This window comes from Harmonia axyridis, chromosome 1 (assembly GCF_914767665.1).
Source record: "Harmonia axyridis chromosome 1, icHarAxyr1.1, whole genome shotgun sequence".
Classification (NCBI taxonomy): Eukaryota; Metazoa; Arthropoda; class Insecta; order Coleoptera; family Coccinellidae; genus Harmonia; species Harmonia axyridis.
In genome coordinates this window covers 36,671,288-36,690,439 of record NC_059501.1, presented here as the reverse complement: position 1 = coordinate 36,690,439, position 19,152 = coordinate 36,671,288, and the positions used below count along the sequence as shown (strand labels likewise).

At 33.6% G+C, this 19,152-nt stretch overlaps 1 protein-coding gene across 4 annotated transcripts in view; it reads left to right on the top strand.

The window, feature by feature from the left end:
• Window positions 1-19,152, top strand: part of LOC123682927 (sodium channel protein 60E-like) — a 194,106-nt gene that overhangs the window by 52,114 nt on the left and 122,840 nt on the right. For all 4 annotated transcript variants that reach the window (XM_045621781.1, XM_045621762.1, XM_045621771.1 and 1 more), the window contains exons 5-8: window positions 785-933; window positions 5,886-6,040; window positions 10,851-10,995; window positions 12,137-12,354. In XM_045621781.1, coding sequence (XP_045477737.1) covers window positions 785-933; window positions 5,886-6,040; window positions 10,851-10,995; window positions 12,137-12,354 — 667 coding nt within the window. The remainder of the gene's footprint in view (window positions 1-784; window positions 934-5,885; window positions 6,041-10,850; window positions 10,996-12,136; window positions 12,355-19,152) is intronic.

The window sequence follows — 19,152 nt, the reverse complement described above, 5'->3', positions numbered from 1 at the left end:
ATTTCGATGAGAAAATCAACTTACTCATCTTGAACTAAATGGAACATATCAGAATCAAATCAAGAAACAAGTAATAATTATTTACATATTTCAATTCATAATAATTAAACGAATTATCATTTAATGAAAGAAAAATCGAATGATTATTCGAATGACATTGTATGATATATCGTTGAATTCAGCGTTGAAAGTTATTTCGAAAAGTGTCATAAAATATACAGGTCTGTATTGAAAAAAATGAGGTTGAAGGTTGCCCAGAGAGCACGAAACGTTGGATACGAAATCTGATTACGTCAAATTGAGAACAATTTATTGTCGAATAAGAAATTCCTGTAACATTTTTTGATAATATTTGAAATAAAGTGGGAAAAAAAGAAAAATCAAAATGACAGAATTTACTTTTTTTATGATATCTCAATAACCGGCCCTGATAATCTCGATTTGTTTGAACTGCTTCATAATGCTTCTCTGCATGCAACTTTTTCTCCATTTGACCGACCTTCTAACCCTTATGGTTTGAAAGTTACCAATACAATCCCATTGAAAAAGTGGCCACCCTGTATAAAGCGGAAATAAGTTATTTTACTTTTTAATCATCAACGAAAATACCTCGATTCAAAAATTGAATCAGTCGGTAGGTATTCAAGATTTCAGCTTCTCGAGAGATGGCTCCTAATTGGTTTTGCGCTTTGCGTGAATAAATGAATGAATTGAATTGGTTATTCATCAATGCTCATGAAATTTAACTAGCTCCAATCCATCTCATATCGTGCCTATTTTTCAGGTCCGTCACTCCTAGCCCTAGCCCGAGCCCACGTCACAGTCGAACGCCGAGGCCTCAAGTTCTGCCCCTGCCTTTGCCGCCCCCGAAACACGTTCAACTGACGGATCCCAGATGCGGTCCCGAGACTTTGCATCCAGGAAACACTTTGGGTAAGTGGAAGGAATGCGAGGCTCAAGGAGCGCTTGATATTAGTAATTCGGGGCAGAGTTAAATGTTATGTGGCTTCGGATCGCGGCAGCCAGCTAGGTAGTATTTTGGGATGAAATGATAAGAAAACATGCTCGCTCTAGCGTTCAATCGATAACCTGTTAAATATGCAGAAGGGTAACGTTCCGTTCTCGGAACGAGTTTGTTTTGGTTCGGTGGCGGAAAGTTTGATTCAATGTACTTTCTGATTTAGGATTTTTCGAGATTATAGTAAATAAGTGAGTGAGTATGTGAAGGGTTATCCATTTTGAGGTTACGAAAGTAAACGTAAATAAAACACTTTCACTCAGAATATCGATCGAATGCCATTATGTGTGGAGTAAAACATCATTTGAATGTCCTCCGCGTGATCTCTCACAGGACTCGAACCTTGCAATAATTTTCGATGACTCGCTGGAACATTTCGGGCAATATCTCACCTTAGAAGTGTTAAATACTGGAGTGCTCAATGATTAGATTTTGTTCGAAATAATTCTGGTGACTTGGCTCGGCATGGGTACCATTTCCCTTTTCTTCCTTAAGATAGAGCTATACAAAGAATTGACCAAACAACGGCATCTTTTCAAAATTTTCATTTGTTCTGTCAAAAGTTGATCGACTTTAATCTTAAGATTTTTATAGAGTAAGTGGGCACACCAGTGTTTTAGACATTTTAATCTCACCAATAACTTGACGGATATTGGTTTTTAGATCGTCAATAGTCTAAGGGTCATCCGCTTAAACACAATCACAACTACCCATACAAAGACGATAAATCACAAGATCTCGGTGGCCAATTCACTTCGCCAAAAGGGTCGTGCTTTGTGGCTTGTTGGTACCATCTTGTTGGAACCAAATTTTAGGCGAAAAAAAATCATTTGAATATAGCAATGAGAAGCAGCAATTTGAGTGAAACCTTCTTCATTTCCAAAAAAGTACGATTAATCACTCCAACAAATTGCACACCTTACAGTAACTTTTTGTGGATGTAATGGTTTATCAGCAGTTACATGGGGATTTTCACTGTCTCATATGTGACATATGTTGCTTGTTTACTTAGCCACTGAGGGAAAAATATGCTTCGTCGCTGAAGAAAATTCGATGAAAAAATCGTAATCCATACGTTGTTGTTCAAGCACTCAATCGCCATACCTATGTTGTACGGATTCTGGTTAGCTAGCTTTAGCTTTTGGGTCAATTGAACTATGGATGGAGAAAGAAATCTAGATGTAAAATACGGCATAGCGTGCCGTAAGAGAAGCTCAATGGGGTAGTTTTTGCTGAGCTGAAGGGAAAATATGTTCATAATTATTCATTTTTCATCGATAAAATTGGAAAAATATGATTGATAATTTTCACCTAAGAACCTTAATTTTATCTGCTTACCACGCCTGTAGAAAGGAATTTTTTGTTGAGACAAATTTCATTCTTTTTTAGGATACCTGGCCAAATTTGAATTCACAAAGAAAAAGTTGAGATATTCCGTGAAAACACAAAATGCAGAATTGTTAAATGACATTTTTTGTTGCAAATCACATGTACCATCTTCCCGCGAGGTTTTGGACTGTTGAAAATAGACACCCTGTAGAGTAAATCATATATTCAAGAGATGTAAAATGACCCATACTAAAAAAATTATTTATTTCCAAGGAAGATTTAATATTATGGAATGGTATTCGGAAGCTAACAGCGTGAATGAAGTGGTTATCCCTCCTCAGAAAAAAAAGTCAAGAGGTATTAAAATTTATATATTTACAAGCGGACCCATATTCAGCACTCAAATATCTCAAGAAATTTATATTTAAAACTCATTCGTAATCATATTTTTTTCATATGTATAGTAATCTATACTTAAGGCTCTCTTCTTCCCTAATGAGATCTATCTTTAATCTTGAAAATCTGTGAGAATCCCTAGATAATACAGCATCCTTCTAGAATTCTGATACTCTTGTTTTCGCTCCGTTGTACGTGAGGTTTTTGCCAGCTTCTCTGACAAATACGGATATATGAAGATAAATTTTCTTCCGCTCTCTTATTCCTTGGCGCTTTTATAGGTATTGGATTAAACTTCAATGACGCAATTCGCTTAGAAATGAGATGATATATTATACATTTCCTGATGGAGACCACATGTTCCTCTGGAAACGAATCTAGGATAGTTTTTTCTCCATACCAATATCAGAAAATACTCTTATCTTAGAAATGGGATGACGAAAATAGTAATGACACACAAACTGTGGAAAGATACGATAACATCCCATTAATCCCATTTCGAAAGTATATGATACACGGGGATCGTTTCCATTGAAGATACATCGTGATTTCGAATTCGGTTTCAGCAAAGAAGTCGAAGAAAGGCCAAAATGGTGGATATGCAAGGCTTTCATTGGGTGTTGAATTCATGACGAGCATTCATAAATGTAAGAATTCGTAAATGAACTAGAATATTATAACAGGTAATTCATGAATCGTTGAAAAGTTGAAAATCAGAAATAATGAAAAGTTCAAATGAAAAAATAAATCGATCAGAAATTGCCTCTAAACCATTTAATTCTGAAAACATTGAAAAAAAAATTGTTTAGAAAAAAGGATTTTCCTTATTAACTTTCCATGCCTGTGTTCGGTAGTTTTTCCGATAACATATTAGGATAGCCTGTGAAAAATACTATCATATTGATGGGTCACTTTTAAATTTTGCTCAAAGAATCAAATACAAAATACAGTGACCCGTTTACGTGAAACACCTCTGACACATTAGAATTTTTATAATTTATTTCATTCTTATAAGGAAGCAGATCTATAATAAAGAGAGCTCTTTTGAGTAACTTGGAAATACAAAAATTATATTTCTTCATATAAATTTGTGGTGATGTACAAACATTCACACATTCCCTTGAGTGGTTGTCTACGATATTATATATACATTTATAGTGACTTTGCTAGTCGAGCAAAGTCACCCATAACACGCTGAAATTGTCAGTTCACGAATACTGTAGCCAATCAGTACCGAGCGCGGTCAGGACTTGAATAAGTGACCACTTAGGAACACTGCGTGCTTTGAGCTTCAAGTTTACCACTATCAGGAATGAAGTTCAAGAAACTCACTTATTTTTTGCACCCACAGCGCCCCAGTAGATGGTCAAGAAGGTAATTTATACGCAATAATTCTGGAAAAAAATGTACGATCACTGGAAACTTAAATATTAACTTCATTGAATATAGATCAACCAAGAAGTTAAGAATGTCCTCCTATCCCGTGGACTTTATATCGCATTCAATAAACCATCTAGAGTAATTTTTGGCCTGAATGAGACAGTAAATCGTCATAATTGCAGGTATTGTTAAGGAGAAAATCCCCACTGGACTCATGAATGTTACAGTCAACACCGCAACATATTGAATGTTTGCATTGCCCTATAATTCTGAAAAAAACCTTATAACTGGAGGTTATTTTGAATTTTGTGGTTTGATTTAGTTCCTGCTCTGGCAGTAATCTTTCATAATTACGACGAAACAGAATTATCCCCTCAGGATATTTGGTATCAACAAGATCAGGCTTCTCCTCACTTTTGATAAGCATCCTTCAATATCAGTACGCCTCATTTCCTGAAAGGTAGATAGGACGTCGAGGAACTATTGAGTGGCCACCACGTTTCCCAGAGTAATTAATCTTTTTTTATCGGGTCATTGGAAATCAAATGTTCATTTCAATAGGCCAAATAATTAAGAAGAGTTAAAAAAATAATTCACGCTGAAGTTGACCAGATCACACTTGAAGTACTTTAGTGTTTACACCTGTATAGGTCTTTGCCAAATGGTTTGCATAGTTTGAACATTTGTGCTAAAAATTTGATGAATAAAGATTTTCTCCCATGAAAGTTTAAATTTAAACTCTCACAGTAAATGTGTTATTTCCACAAAAAAATTGTTATCTTCGGTTAAAATTTGTTTACACCATCAATTAGCAAAGAAAATTTGGAGTCATTCAAAAAAAAATCCGAAGTCACCCTTTGAAAATGAATTACACCATAAGTAGAATTTTTATGCCATGAGGTGGTTAATTGAAAACTAAAATTGAACAGTCCAAGCAATTTGCTTAAGACAGTATATACTATTATGAATAAAAATAAATATTAATAGGAATAAATATAAATAATATAAGAAAAAATTTTTCCTCATTTAATTCACATACTGCAGATTGAATTATTATTTTTGCAATCGTTTGAATTGTTAATGAACCAAAATTCGCTATTAATCTAAAGGTTTTGCTGTGCAGTGTTAGGTACTTCCAAAATGTCTATGGGGGTGGGGCATGAAAATATAAAAATTAATAAAGTACAAAATATTCAACAATTATTACTATTACCATCAAACAGAGTAACGGAGTTGAAGCGCATTAAACCTATAAACTCTAACTTAGAAATTATCCAGTATACAACTGTAGAGAAAAAAACAGAGATACGTGAAATAAGTAAATTATGGTCAAACGTCAACAGAAATTCACACAAGGCCACAAGAATGATATAATCAAAAATCCAAAAACTGAATAATATATTTTCACTTTGATCAATTATTCAGTAAAATGTAAAATTCAAACGAATCAATTATTTAGTTCGAGTTAACATTGTCACAGTAGATATTCATGAAAAAAGGTAGGAATATTCAGTTTCATTTCTAAAAGAAGCTTATAACCGATAAATATTTGAGGTTGAAGGGTGTGAGGAATTCTTGTGCTAGTTGAACCTCATTAAGATTTTCCCAAGGGAAATTCTATTTCATCAAAACCATCGAGTGCAGAGTGCTTTGTCCGTTCGACTCAAACGAAAATAACGACTCATATTTAGAGATAACCACAATGCCTTCGTATTGGAATTTATCGTGCCAATCTTCCATTTCAACACTGATTCCTTTTCAGCCCCTAACAAGCTCAGACCGAGCAGCAGACAAACGAGCAGCAGCAGCAATAACAGGGAATCGTCACTAGATGACTCTGGTGTCGTTGATGACCACGAAACGGAAGGTTATGCCACATCAGAAGACGCGACGTCTCATACCCCAGCGCAGAAAAGGGTGAGTGAACTTTTTACGGCAACGAAATTTGAGAAGGATAACTCTTTATTCGAGGATCAGAAAATATTTATGGAAATGGACGTTTGAGAGCTTTATATCGAAAGTATCACGTCAGAAGTCATTGAACGAATATTTTCCTAGAAATATAAAATATACTTATTTTCAGGAGTACAATTTTTTCGAATTTGTTTTTGCTGTGGATGAAAATTTTCCACAAATATCTGATAAGAAAATGAAAAAAGAAACATTGCCAAAATTTCAAAGAGAGTTGAGTTTATTGAATAAATTTATTGACATAATCAACTGTCAGTCTCTTGAGGACTATCTTGAAATTAGGCCATAAAAGCTTTAATTGAAGGCAAGTATTGATCTTTCCATTCGCCGTTATTTTCGTTTATCTTTTCGTTCATTATATTAGAATATTGTATTACGTATAAAAAAAATTCTTCAATAAAATCAAATATAAAACCGAATTCTGAACACAAGTTGGACGTATAAACCTCTTGGTGTCCTGGTGATTGACCTTGAGGGGAATGGCTTTGAAAACCAAGACACCAAGAGGTTTATACGTCCAACTTCTGTTCAGAAGACTGACTGAAATATATTGAATAAATAATACTCAATAATAAATCTGCAAAGTTGCATGCCTCAAAAAGATTACCTATTTTCAACACAATGCCAGTTAAAAAATTTCTTCCGGAAGCGAAAAGGCTTATGAAAAGAAATTCGGAAATTATTTGGCTCATGTCACATTATTCATCCTCTTTCGTCAGACACTCAATACTCATTCCAGAAAGAATCATATCTCTATCTAGGTTCGATTTTTGTATCGGAACATTTCAGCCGAGATTGGGTAGATAGTCGATACTTAACCCGCCACGGTCGAGCAAGGAACCGGAACAACCATGGACTTCTATTCAGGCCTTTCCTGATTCTTTTTTCATATGGATTGAAGCAAATTCAAATAGATTCTTCCTGTTAACCTCCTTTGCGATATGTTCGGGTCTATTGTTTATTATTAATTTTAGGATTCAAAACTTTTATGGAGAATTTGTGTTGTTTGTGTTGTGAATTTGTGGAATGTTTCACATGTGGATCATTCTAAGTACATAAATGACTTTTTTTTTTATTTAACACTTTATCTTTCGTGAATATTAACTCAACAGAAAACAAAATACTAGTAACCGTTGTTCTATTATTGAAAACTACAGAAACTTATCCTACGATCTACATCTCCTGAATCTGATTTTTCCACGTTTTGGTAATGAAAATGATGCAATTTTTCGGATTTTAACATTCGAAAGTCCTTAATGCGGAACATTCAAAACGTTTTCTATTCTTTTCGTCGGATTTTGAGATAATAAAAAAAAAATCCCAAAATTTCTTAATCAACTTGTTGAACTGAAGGGCGGTCAGTAAGTGAAAAATTCGTGAACTGTATTCCAAAAATTTCTTCTGATACTTTTCTTCCAATGATATGTTATAAATTGAAGTAAATTGGTTCAAATTTCCTCAAAAAATTAATTGTTACTATTAGTTTTGCTTTACAGTATATGCACTCATAGTTTACACTTTTCGAAATCGTTATGTCATTTTGATTTAACTCTTTACTGCATAGCCTCCCCTCAAGGCGGACTCAAAATTGAAGTATTCTAGTGAAATGTAATGCATGCCATTAACAGCTCCACATGAAGGTTGCTTTATACTCATAAATCTGAAGTAAGTTTCTTTGCTTCAATGTTTGCATAATTATATAAAGAAGCCCCAGTATTAGCGAAAAAGACATACCTTCTAACAGAAAACATTCGGTTCGATCAAGTGTATATTTCGAGATATTGATCAATGATCTGGCAAGAAGCAGTGTAAATATCCAATATGCAAATTTGAAACACAAGCTTCTTGAGGAAAATGCGTAAAATTAATGCAATGCTACAACCAAAACATGCTTCTTTGATTTTCATGATGAGTCAGAACTGAAAATATTGAAATTACATAAAACATTTTGAAGGATTCTATGAAGTGGGCAAACCCACAAAATTTAAACAAAATCGGATTGCTTATTCTTAGGTTATGGATATAAGAAATTTAGGCCAATATTCATGAATCACACTATACCTCCAACAGTCTCAGGATACATAACAATCAACTTTTCTGAAGGATCTGGATGACCAGCATTCATGGCACACAAGGCTACGGCCAACCACTCATGATAGACGATGTAGGTCTAATGAAAAGATTTACATAGTAACTTTTTGAATATAACTAATCACTTTGATCGATATTGTTCCAATTCATTCAGTAGATGGAATCAATCAATGAATGATTTCAAATAAAATACCTATGAAAAGATCATGAGACAAAAATTTCTTTCAACTAATTTCTTCGGATGTTTATTTGTTCATTACAAATTTCACCCAGATACTTGAAATTTTTTCACTTGACTTTTTCGAATCAATGGTTAACAACTATACAGACTATAGAGAGGTTCTTCCACGTTCCACGAAAGAATAAGCGAAATCGCCGAAATCGCAACTCATAATATTTTTCCAACTTTCCCACTTAAACTTTTTATTATATTTTTTTACAATGAAAATATTAGGAATTAGTTTGAATGGATGAGTGTCGTTAAACTTTTGATTCCTTTTTTATCCCCCTCACTAAAAATGTTCATAAAAGTTTGCCGGTCTGAAAAAATGAAATACTGATTTCATTACGCCGTTCGTTGATAGGAACAATAGATGTATCTCAGTTTATGTAAATTGAAGATATTTTCAGAATGGCTTTTGAATTGTGTTGTAACTGATGAAAATGTTCATCGCCAATAAATTGATATGTTTTTATGATGAGTGTGATGAAGCTATATATGGTCAGGTTTGGAAAATATATTCTGAAAGATAGGATATTCAGTAGTTATATCCCGAGTGTAATCGAATATATTTCTGACTGCACGAATTGCAGGAGGGAGAATATTCGATAATTTGGCAAGCACGAGGAGTATATGAAAGACCGAGTGAAAAACGAATGAAATTTCACCCAATTTTAATTGTTGAAAACTAACTGTAATTTAAATGAATATGATATTTTTGACAATCATCCCGAATATGTTCGATGGTTGAAACGTCAAAAAAATATTTACCTTAAGCAAACGTGCAAATACCCGAATATTTTCACGCTGCATTGATATTCAAAATATTGGTTCCTTGCTAAGTGATTGGTATCATATGCGTTAATATGATTGGTTGAAATTTTTTGAGGGGAATAGCCGACGTCGTTATTGGAGACAATACTCTCATAGTCCAAGGGAACAGAGCAACAATAAAAAAATCTGCTTGATACGATATCGAATAAACGAGTGTTCTTTTTCGATGGCGAAGTGGGGATGGTAAAAATGTAGCTAGATATTCGATGTCGAATATAAGTCGCTCTCCAACCGTAGGATGGGTTGAAAATAAATACGAAAATTTCATTTTATTTCATGCGAGGAATTTATTTGCGATAATGAATGTTATTGGAAATTTCTCCTTTAAATGAGTTGTTAGGTTGCTTTTCATGATAACTGATTCGACAATTAAATAAATCATATGACAGAATTACAATGAAGAATAGAAACAAATTCTGAAAAAGGCTAAATCGAGGGTAGACAAATTCAAATCAAATGTTCGAATAATCCACCTTGTTGAGCTAAACAGTAGCAAAATCTCTTATGATAATCTTATATATCTGAACAGAATCGGCATAGTTGCTATTTTGGCTCAAAGTTGAATTATTTTGAACCTTAATTCATTAATTTTCGTCACTTCATCAATTTCTTATCCATAAACCAGAGTTTTCAGATAGTCCAAAAGATAAAAAAATCTTTGAGTGATAAATCACTTTCTGTCGTGTACTCCGTTCAATTTCAATAAATTTATTCATTTTTTTTTATTTATTCAATGTGTTATAGAAAAACACGGTCTGAAAAAGTCGTTTTGATATATCATGTGACTCTTGCGTTGTGACTTGGACAAATTAATTGGTGGCTATCGAACTGTCAGAATAATTTTATCCTTTGAAAGCTTTGGTAGCGTTCAAATTAAAGATGACAATTCTCGTCCGAAATATCATGTTGATAGTGTAACAAGATCTATAAAAAATTAAAGAAAAATAGCGAAAGGAAATACACTATATTTCCAAGACAACAGAACTGACGGAGTTGAGATTTTGAAAGTTGATGTTGAATAACTTGTTCGAGCTACAAGTACAATTCAATATGATCATCTCATCGGATCCGTAAATTCAATAAAAATATTTCAAGAAAATAATTAATAGTGATCTGATAAAAATAAGATTTTGCATGTTTATTGAGAATAGCTATTTCAAGCTTCGGTCAGAATTTTGTGTCGATAATAACATTAAAACCTAATATTCTCATTAAATTAACGTTTCGACAGTAAATGAAAATTTCAAGCATTATGCAAAATTTTGCATCATATATGTAAATCGCTCTATCAGAATCATAGAAAATCTAAGTAGAATATTGAAAAACATATGAGAAAAGCAATGACCTGTCAGTAGTTTTGAGCGCTGGTTCATTTATGCGCCAGCTACTGCCTTAGGAAAACAGATACTTTCTTATAGTTCTGTGAACTCCAACATTGCAAATTGCGCACGAGTGAAAAAATGCTCGAAAGCTCCTAACTCCAAGTCATTGCTTGTATCATCTTTTTCAGGTTTTTTCCAGCTCGCGCCGCTTAGTACTGATTCGGTATAATTAATTCAACCAGCTTTTTTCTTAGTACCTCCATATGTACCTAATCTATTTTATTTACAGAAAATACAACAAACTCCTGTGGCCGTCACACTCAGTCCGAAGGAAATAAAAGTCATCAAATGTAACGGAGTTGGAAGTTGTAGGAAGAAAAAACATAACATGTACACACTTCCACCTGATTATCTTTCACATATTGTTGTAATTGGTGAGTTTTTTCTCTATATGAAGGACAAAATCAAATTGTGGTAGCTATATACGTGTTTCATCATAAACTGGACAAACATGTATAATCGTGTAATGACACCGAGAGGATCATTTTATTATGGCATACATATATTTCGTTTTCGAAGCATAGGCGACATAGTCATGCCTGAGCAATATTCTATTGAGTGGGATAAGTTATGTATAATCTTTGAAATTACGGTTTCTGGTCACATCAAAGTATTTTTGGGTGCTTAATTCAGAAAAGGTGAAGGACCCTGAAAAAAATATTCCTGTGATTTTTTTCGATGACCAAATTGTATTTCATTCAACAATTTTTTTTTCACATTCCTACAGTGAAAAACCGAAAATGATGAAACATTTCACAATTGTACTTTTCTTCATACCTAACAAGAATATTAAAACAGAATCGAAACACATCATACGGTTCCTTCATTAAAGACAACCAAATTTCTCCTTCGGTCCTATAATCAAATATCCTTGGATTAGTTCAAATTTACATTCCACAGGTTATACCTCATGGCTCAAGGTCGAGAGTTTGACTTCTAACAGAGATTCATTCAAATCACAGTTTCAAGAACCCATTTTAAAATTTTAGTCCCCATAGCCCTACTAGTTTTTTTTTTCAATTATATAAGAGGACCGAAAGAGAAATTTGGATGACTTTAATGAAGAAAGAGTTTGATGCTTTTCCGTTCTTTCATCATATTCTTGTTAGATATATAGAAAAGTAAAATCGTTAAACATTTCATCAATTTGAGGTGATTTTTTTTCGCATTAGACATAAAAAAAAATTATTCGATTTATAAGAAGTTCTCACAGAAATTGAGTTCATTCAGAAAATGATTTAGAATTTGGCAATCAAAAAAAAAAACACGACCTTGCAGATTTTCTGCCGTTTTGAAATTTTTCTCAGGGTTCTCCACCTTTTCTTAATTGACCACTCAAAAATACTTCGATGAGACCAGAAATCTTGACTTGATTATGCTTCAAAAACAGGATATCATAAAGCAGAAATGATTTTACGGATGCCATCTACATGACATATTATATGTTTGTCCAGTTTATGATGAAATACCCGGAACACATAACTGCATTCTTCAATCCATAATATTCTTTTTCAGATGATCAGATGCCTGATAGAAATTGTAAGAGTTGTGAGAGGTGTTGTATGGACTACAGGGGTTGGTTGCAGTTTCAACAAGTGTTATATCGTATCGTAAAAGATCCGTTATTCGAATTAGTGATTACCGTGTGCATTATTTTAAATACCATGTTTTTGGCCTTAGAACATCACGGAATGAGTGAATCAGTGTATAGAGCCTTAGACGTAGGAAATAAGGTAAGAATTTATGAATAATCTGCTCGAAATTAGAAATTATTCCCTTACATTTGTGAACGAATAGACTTTATGTGACAAGAAACTAATATGTGGTTAAGATCGTCTTGTGCAACAGATAGGAAGAACTTATCAGTTGATTTGGTAATCCACATGAATGTCAAAACAAACATCGGGCATACCCAGTGTCTTTTTCTGTGATATGAGGTGCGCAACTAAGTTGCCGCCATATTTCTTGAAAATGCAACTTTATTGTGAAAAATGGTTGCAGATGAATCATTCAAAGTATTGCCCATCATTAATTAAAATATTCTTACGGTAAAAGTGTTCATCTTCTGAGGCTATACTATAATCAAGCCATTTTTTGATGTCTTCATATGAGTCGAGCTGCTGACGAGCCAGACCATGGGTCATTAACCAGAAAAAGTAATGATTTGATTTTTCAAGATCTGGAGAATACGGTAGATGGGGTAGGACCTCCCATTTGAGATAGGTTATCAATCGCATCATTTGAAGTCGATACCGTTTCCCAGTAATGATTTCACTTGGTTCCAACAACAGCATCGTGACTATTCGTATAGGTGACGACGTAAAAGCATTACCGGGCAGTCCCCATGACTTTTTTATATTTGGGTTGCTGTAATAATTCCGCTTTCAACTGTCGCGATGCAATGAAGGCAGTTGGTCACAGGCGAAAAAACAGCATTCGACGTCCCTTGGCTTCTATTCATAAGAAGCTCAAGTTCCCTGTTCTTGAATCTATAGCGACAAAAAGCAATTAGACATAATGTCTGTGTCTAGCCGAGTTTGTCGTCACATACAACTTTCTCATTCATAAAGTTCTCAGAAAGATACAATAGAGAATATCTTTCCTCTACCCTAATTAGTGTACAGGTGCCTTAATACCATTGCAAAGGCATACAACTTAGAGAATAAGAAAAGGAAGAAGAAATTCACGGTGTACAATAGAATTTTATGTTTGTAACTCAGGTATAAAACTGGGAAGAGGAGAGTTCAGTGAATTAAGTTACGAGGTGTTGACCAGTTGAGTTAGTAGTGTCTTTAAGGATGTTGCCAAGTGCTGTACCACAATAAAGATCGTCTGTCGTCCAACAGTATTTTAATAATCGCCACGAAAACGTGGTAGCCCAAAAATCATTCCCAACGCATGGAGTCGCTTGAAAATGGATTGGTGAAACTCATGCTGAAGAAGAATTTTTTTCACTTTTTGCACGAATCCTCATCGAGCAAAACCTTCAATTCGCTGTAACATTCGTCAACATCGAAAACACTGTCTTTGAAGCAACGAAACCAATCACGGCAAGTTGTATCACTTAAAGCATCATCTCCGTAATTTTTTTGGAGCTCTCGAAGCGTTTCAGCGGCCCTTTTCTTTGAATGAAAAAAGATCAAGAATTTCCGCAAATGACGATTATTTGGCACAAAATCTGACATATTAACACAACCGAATGTTGATGCAGACAAAACAAAATCATCAAATGTTAAAACATTTTAGTTTATCATGTGTCTAAGCTTGGTTCATGACTATTTGGATATGTCAAAAACGACCAGCACTCACTGCTGGAGCAAACCTAGATGTCTGCATATCTACCCATCACAAAAAAATGATGAATCATCAACATACAATTGTGAATGTATCGAAAATTCATCATCCAATTGGACCAATCATTTAAATTTTCATTCTAGTTGAGTTGGCACAATATAATCACGCATCGCATCGGTCCGAAGTGAAAGATGTTGACAATGTTTCTCTATTTTCCGATTCTTGCCAGAACTAATGCAAATTAATCAACACTATCATTTGAAATGTAAATGACATTCGAGACAGAAAATTCGTGGAAAAAGTCATCTCACAAGACATTGAAAAAGAATTTCTGGCCGAAGCAGTCTTATTGAGAAACCATATTTATTCTCTGAAATGGCTGAAACGACCGTTTGAAGTCGGTAGAATACATAAAAAAGAATGAATTTGTCGTGAAGATGTCAATTGGAATTGTTGTCTATGATTTCAAAATGAGTGGTCCATCGGCGTAGCATTTTCATATTTATATAAACAGTAGGTATCTGTTACAAAACTTTTTTCAAATGTGTAACATTAATCCTTTGAGTAAGTTTTCTCTACCCTGAATAATTATCAATTCTCACCAATAAATCTGAACTTAGACCAATCCAATCTCTCAAATTTTTTAACCATGTCTCCTACCAGTGCCTCTCTTGCCGTCAATTTCGCACTCCATTATCAACCTCAGGAATCAATACTTTTTGCCTCTATATCGGGTGTCCCAAGGTGAGTGGCCTATTAGATTATTATGAAAACTATTGATAGTAAAAATTTCAAATTTTGTGGATAGATATTTGGCCATATAAGGTACATTTTTAAAATAATTTCACATTTCCAGTGTTGCCGGATGTACGACAATTTGGCAACAACTTTGTTATTTTGAATAGGACATCCGGTATTTCTATTTTTTTATGATACTCCATAAAATATCAAATCTATTCACTCTTACTTTTCCGTCCCTATCTTCAACGGTTTCTGAGTTATTAATTATTTTTCGAAATTTTAGATCAAATTGGCGTATTACGAAAATGACTCTAGTTCGCTCAATATTTGAGATTTAAGTCAGAAATTTTGCAAGTCGTTAGATATTGATCTGATCTGTGTCACTGCTTTTGAATTATGGTTGTCAATAATACAGGACGGACCAAAAAAATTCATCATTTGCCAAGTTACAAAATTGTGATTAAGTCTATTTTTTCGAATTAGACACCTAGTATATTTTTCAATTTTTGGAATCAGTACAACACACTCTACAATTTTTCTATTCACGTCCCTATACCTATCTCAAGATGGCGGAAAGTGTAGATGACGTGAATGATCAGTGCTCTGATATAAGTGCTGATTCTGAAGTGAAAAATACAAAAATTTACAAATTCTTCAAGTGTTGTACAAAGAAAACATGCTCAACATTAATATGCAAAAATTGTGGTGGTGCATATCACGATTCTTGTGCGAGAAAACTAGTAAACAAAACAGGTCTGTCATTCCTGGACGCAACGTATGTGAAATGCTGTGAAATGGAGGAACTAATATATAATTCCAACGGAGGCCGAGAAAATGAGATTGAATCGAACCAATCAGTAAACATCCGACTCAAAGAAGAAAACATCAAAATGAGGTATGAAAAACAGATACTCCAGGCTGAAATAAATCACTTGAAATATTTATTGAATGAACAAAAAGAAAACAAAGAACGGCTTTTAAATGAAATGAATGATAAGAACCTAATTCTCAGAGAGAATAATAGATTTTTGATGGAAAGAATAACACAAATGCAGACTGAAATTCCAATAGTTAATATAAACAGCAATCAAGAAAAAAATCGTCCTACTATTAACATCGAAAAACGAGAAAATATTTCATTATCAAAAACTCCAATAATTTTGAAAGATGATAAGCCGGATAATCAGATGTCAAGTAACATATTGAAGAATGCAACATACAGCAGCATAATGAGTACAACACCGAGCCAACAGGTGTCTAAATCCTCATTACAGGCATCTAGAAAAGATACATCAAATGACAGTCGACAATACAAAGATGCACGCTCAAATATAAACAAACAAGACATAGTGGAAGACAAACTGGAAAGTCAGATACAAGAAAAGGAATTCAAAAAGGTTACATACAAAAAGAGGAGACCAAAAAAAAATTTAGGAACAGCTGAAATTAGTGAAGATGAAACTAAAAATGGGTTTTCTGGTGGAGAAAGAAAAGTCTGGCTTTATATATACAGAGTCAACAGAGTAACGACAGAAAAAGAAATAATTGAATATATCACTAAAAAACCTGGATTTGACAAATATACAACTAATGTAGAAGAAATTCCAAGTGATGAAGATCAATTGAAGAGATTCCTTGTTACGGCCCCATTAATAAAAAAGGATATAATGTATCAACCAGAATTTTGGCCCAAAAATGTCGGTGTTAAACGATTCGACTTTGAAAAAAATAAGAAATTTTTGAGTGAAAGAAGCGGAAATTTTCAGAAAAGCATTCAAGAGTCCTAAGTTCGAGTACTAGGAATAAAAATGTAGTGGTGAAAAATAAAAACAGAAAGGAAGCTAATATTTGTGTTATTCATCAAAATGTACAGTCAATTGGCAACGTATTGGACAGAATTCAAAGTTTCATTCATGGAGAGGGAGAATGCGAATTCTTTATGGTAACCGAGCACTGGAAAACTGTGGAGCAGCTGAAAACGATATCAATATATAACTATGATCTAGCAGGACAATGGTGCAGGGGAGAAAACCAACATGGAGGAACTGCAGTTTATGTTCGACGGGGAGTGAAACATATACATAGAAGTGAGCTCAGTAAGTGTTCAGTACAAGGTGAGATGGAGTGTGCAGTGGTAGAATGTGAACTTCACAACAGGAAATACATACTGGTATCAATCTACAGACCATGTAATGGGAATAAGGAAATATTTTTTGATCTGCTTGAGGGTTTACTAATTGCTATAAATAAAGAAAACAAAATCATAATAATAGGGGGTGACTTTAACATTGAACTCAGAGAAGAAAACAGGTTTAGGACTGAATTGATATCAATTTTTGACTCGTTTTCATTGGTGAAACATATCTCTGAGGATACTAGAATAACCCATAACACAAACAGTTGTATTGATAACATATTTTCAAATTTAACAGAAACTGTGAATAGCTCCATAATTTTTAATCACATTTCTGATCATAGTGCGCAGAAAATATGTTTTAAGGTTGAAGTTGATAAGTATGTTAAATATAAACAAATCAGGTTATATTCAAATGAAGCTAAACAAGATTTTTTCAATGAGTTAGGTAACCAGAATTGGTTAAATGTTTTTAGTTTTGAAACTGATGATGTGAATGGACAGTGGAACTGTTTTTTCACAATATTCTCACACATTTTTGAAAAGTATTTCCCTAAAAAAAAAAATGATAGTAAAAAATGAAAATTCAAAAGAAAAGTTTTATGATAATCCTAAAATTTCACAGTCCAAACATCGTTTAGATGTGCTATTTTGTTTGAGTAGCCATGATGTAAGATATAAAACTTTGTATAGAGATGAAAAAAGAAAATATGATGATATCTTAATTCAATCAAGAAAAGAATATTATAATAACAGAATACTGGCATCCGACAATAAGAATAAAAGCATGTGGAACATTTGTAAACAAATTCAAGGAAAAATATCTGATGGGACAGAATGTCGAATACATGGTTCCCCAGAGTCTATTTCAAAAAATTATAATGAATTTTTAATAACCATAGTTCCAAACCTATTAAAACATTGTCATAAGTCAAACTTTCATTGTGATGTTAAGACTGATACTTCGATGTACTTGAAACCCTTTCTCCCATCGGAAATTTCAGATTTATCAAATAAGTTGAAAAATAAATATAGTAGCGGTATTGATGAAATTCCGATAAACATTGTAAAACTTAGTATAGTTTATGTAAAAGAAGTTTTATGTTATATTATTAATAACTCTTTCAAATTTGGAATATTTCCTGATCAACTGAAAATGTCCATGATAGTGCCAGTTTTCAAGTCTGGAGATCCAGGAAAATTGGAAAATTATAGACCAATTAATCTGTCAAATAGTTTTTCTAAGATCTTTGAAATTGCAATGGCCACTCGTCTTATCAAGTATTTTAATGATTGTGACCTTTTCAGTCCCACTCAGCATGGATACTTAGGGGGTAGATCAGCTCAAACTGCGTCTTTTCAGTTAACAACCAATATTTTGAAATTCTTGGAAGAAAATAAACTTGTTGCAGGTCTATTTATAGATCTCTCAAAGGCATTTGACTGTATTAATAGAGACTATATGATCAAAAAATTAGAACAATATGGAATAGTGGGAAGTGCCCTGAGCTGGTTTGCCTCCTATCTGTCCAACAGGTGGCAGTGCGTTAAAATAACAAAATGTAATGAAACTCGCTTTTCTGAATGGCTAAGTAATGAATTTGGTGTTTTCCAGGGTAGCATCCTAGGGGTGATACTTTTCTTAATATACATAAATGACCTGAGTGATGTAACAAATGAAGTAGAAGATTCAGAAATTATAAATTTTGCAGATGACACTAATATTCTGGTGGCGGGACAGAACACTGAAAGCTTGAAGGAAAGGTGTAGTTCATTATATAGTTGTGTAGAGAATTGGTTTTCAAAAAATGGTCTGGTTATAAACACGAGTAAAACTAATGTCATTGTATTCAGAGCGAGCAATTCAAAAGAAAAACCTGCAGAAGTAAGTCTTAACAACCAAGCCAATACCACTGTTGAGAATACTAAATTCTTAGGAATAATAATTCACGAATTTCTGAAGTGGAATACACATATTAATGATCTGTTAAGAAAATTGAATAGGATGATCTTTGCCTTCAGAGTGGTACACAAATATATAAATGAAAATGTTAAAAAAATTTTATATTATGCTAATTATGAATCTTTATTAAGATATGGAATAATATTTTGGGGTGTGAGTACATCTGTACAATCAGTATTTATAAGTCAGAAAAGAATACTTAGAATATTTTTGAATATGGGGTACCGGGATTCCTGCAGGGGCAAGTTCAGGTCATTGGGGTTACTGACAGTTTATGGTCTATATCTGCATGAGTGCCTTCTCTACCTACACAAAAACAAAGTAGAATTTCTTAGAAATAACACTAATTTCACATACAATACGAGAACGGCCAATATAAATTATCCACAGCATAAGTTA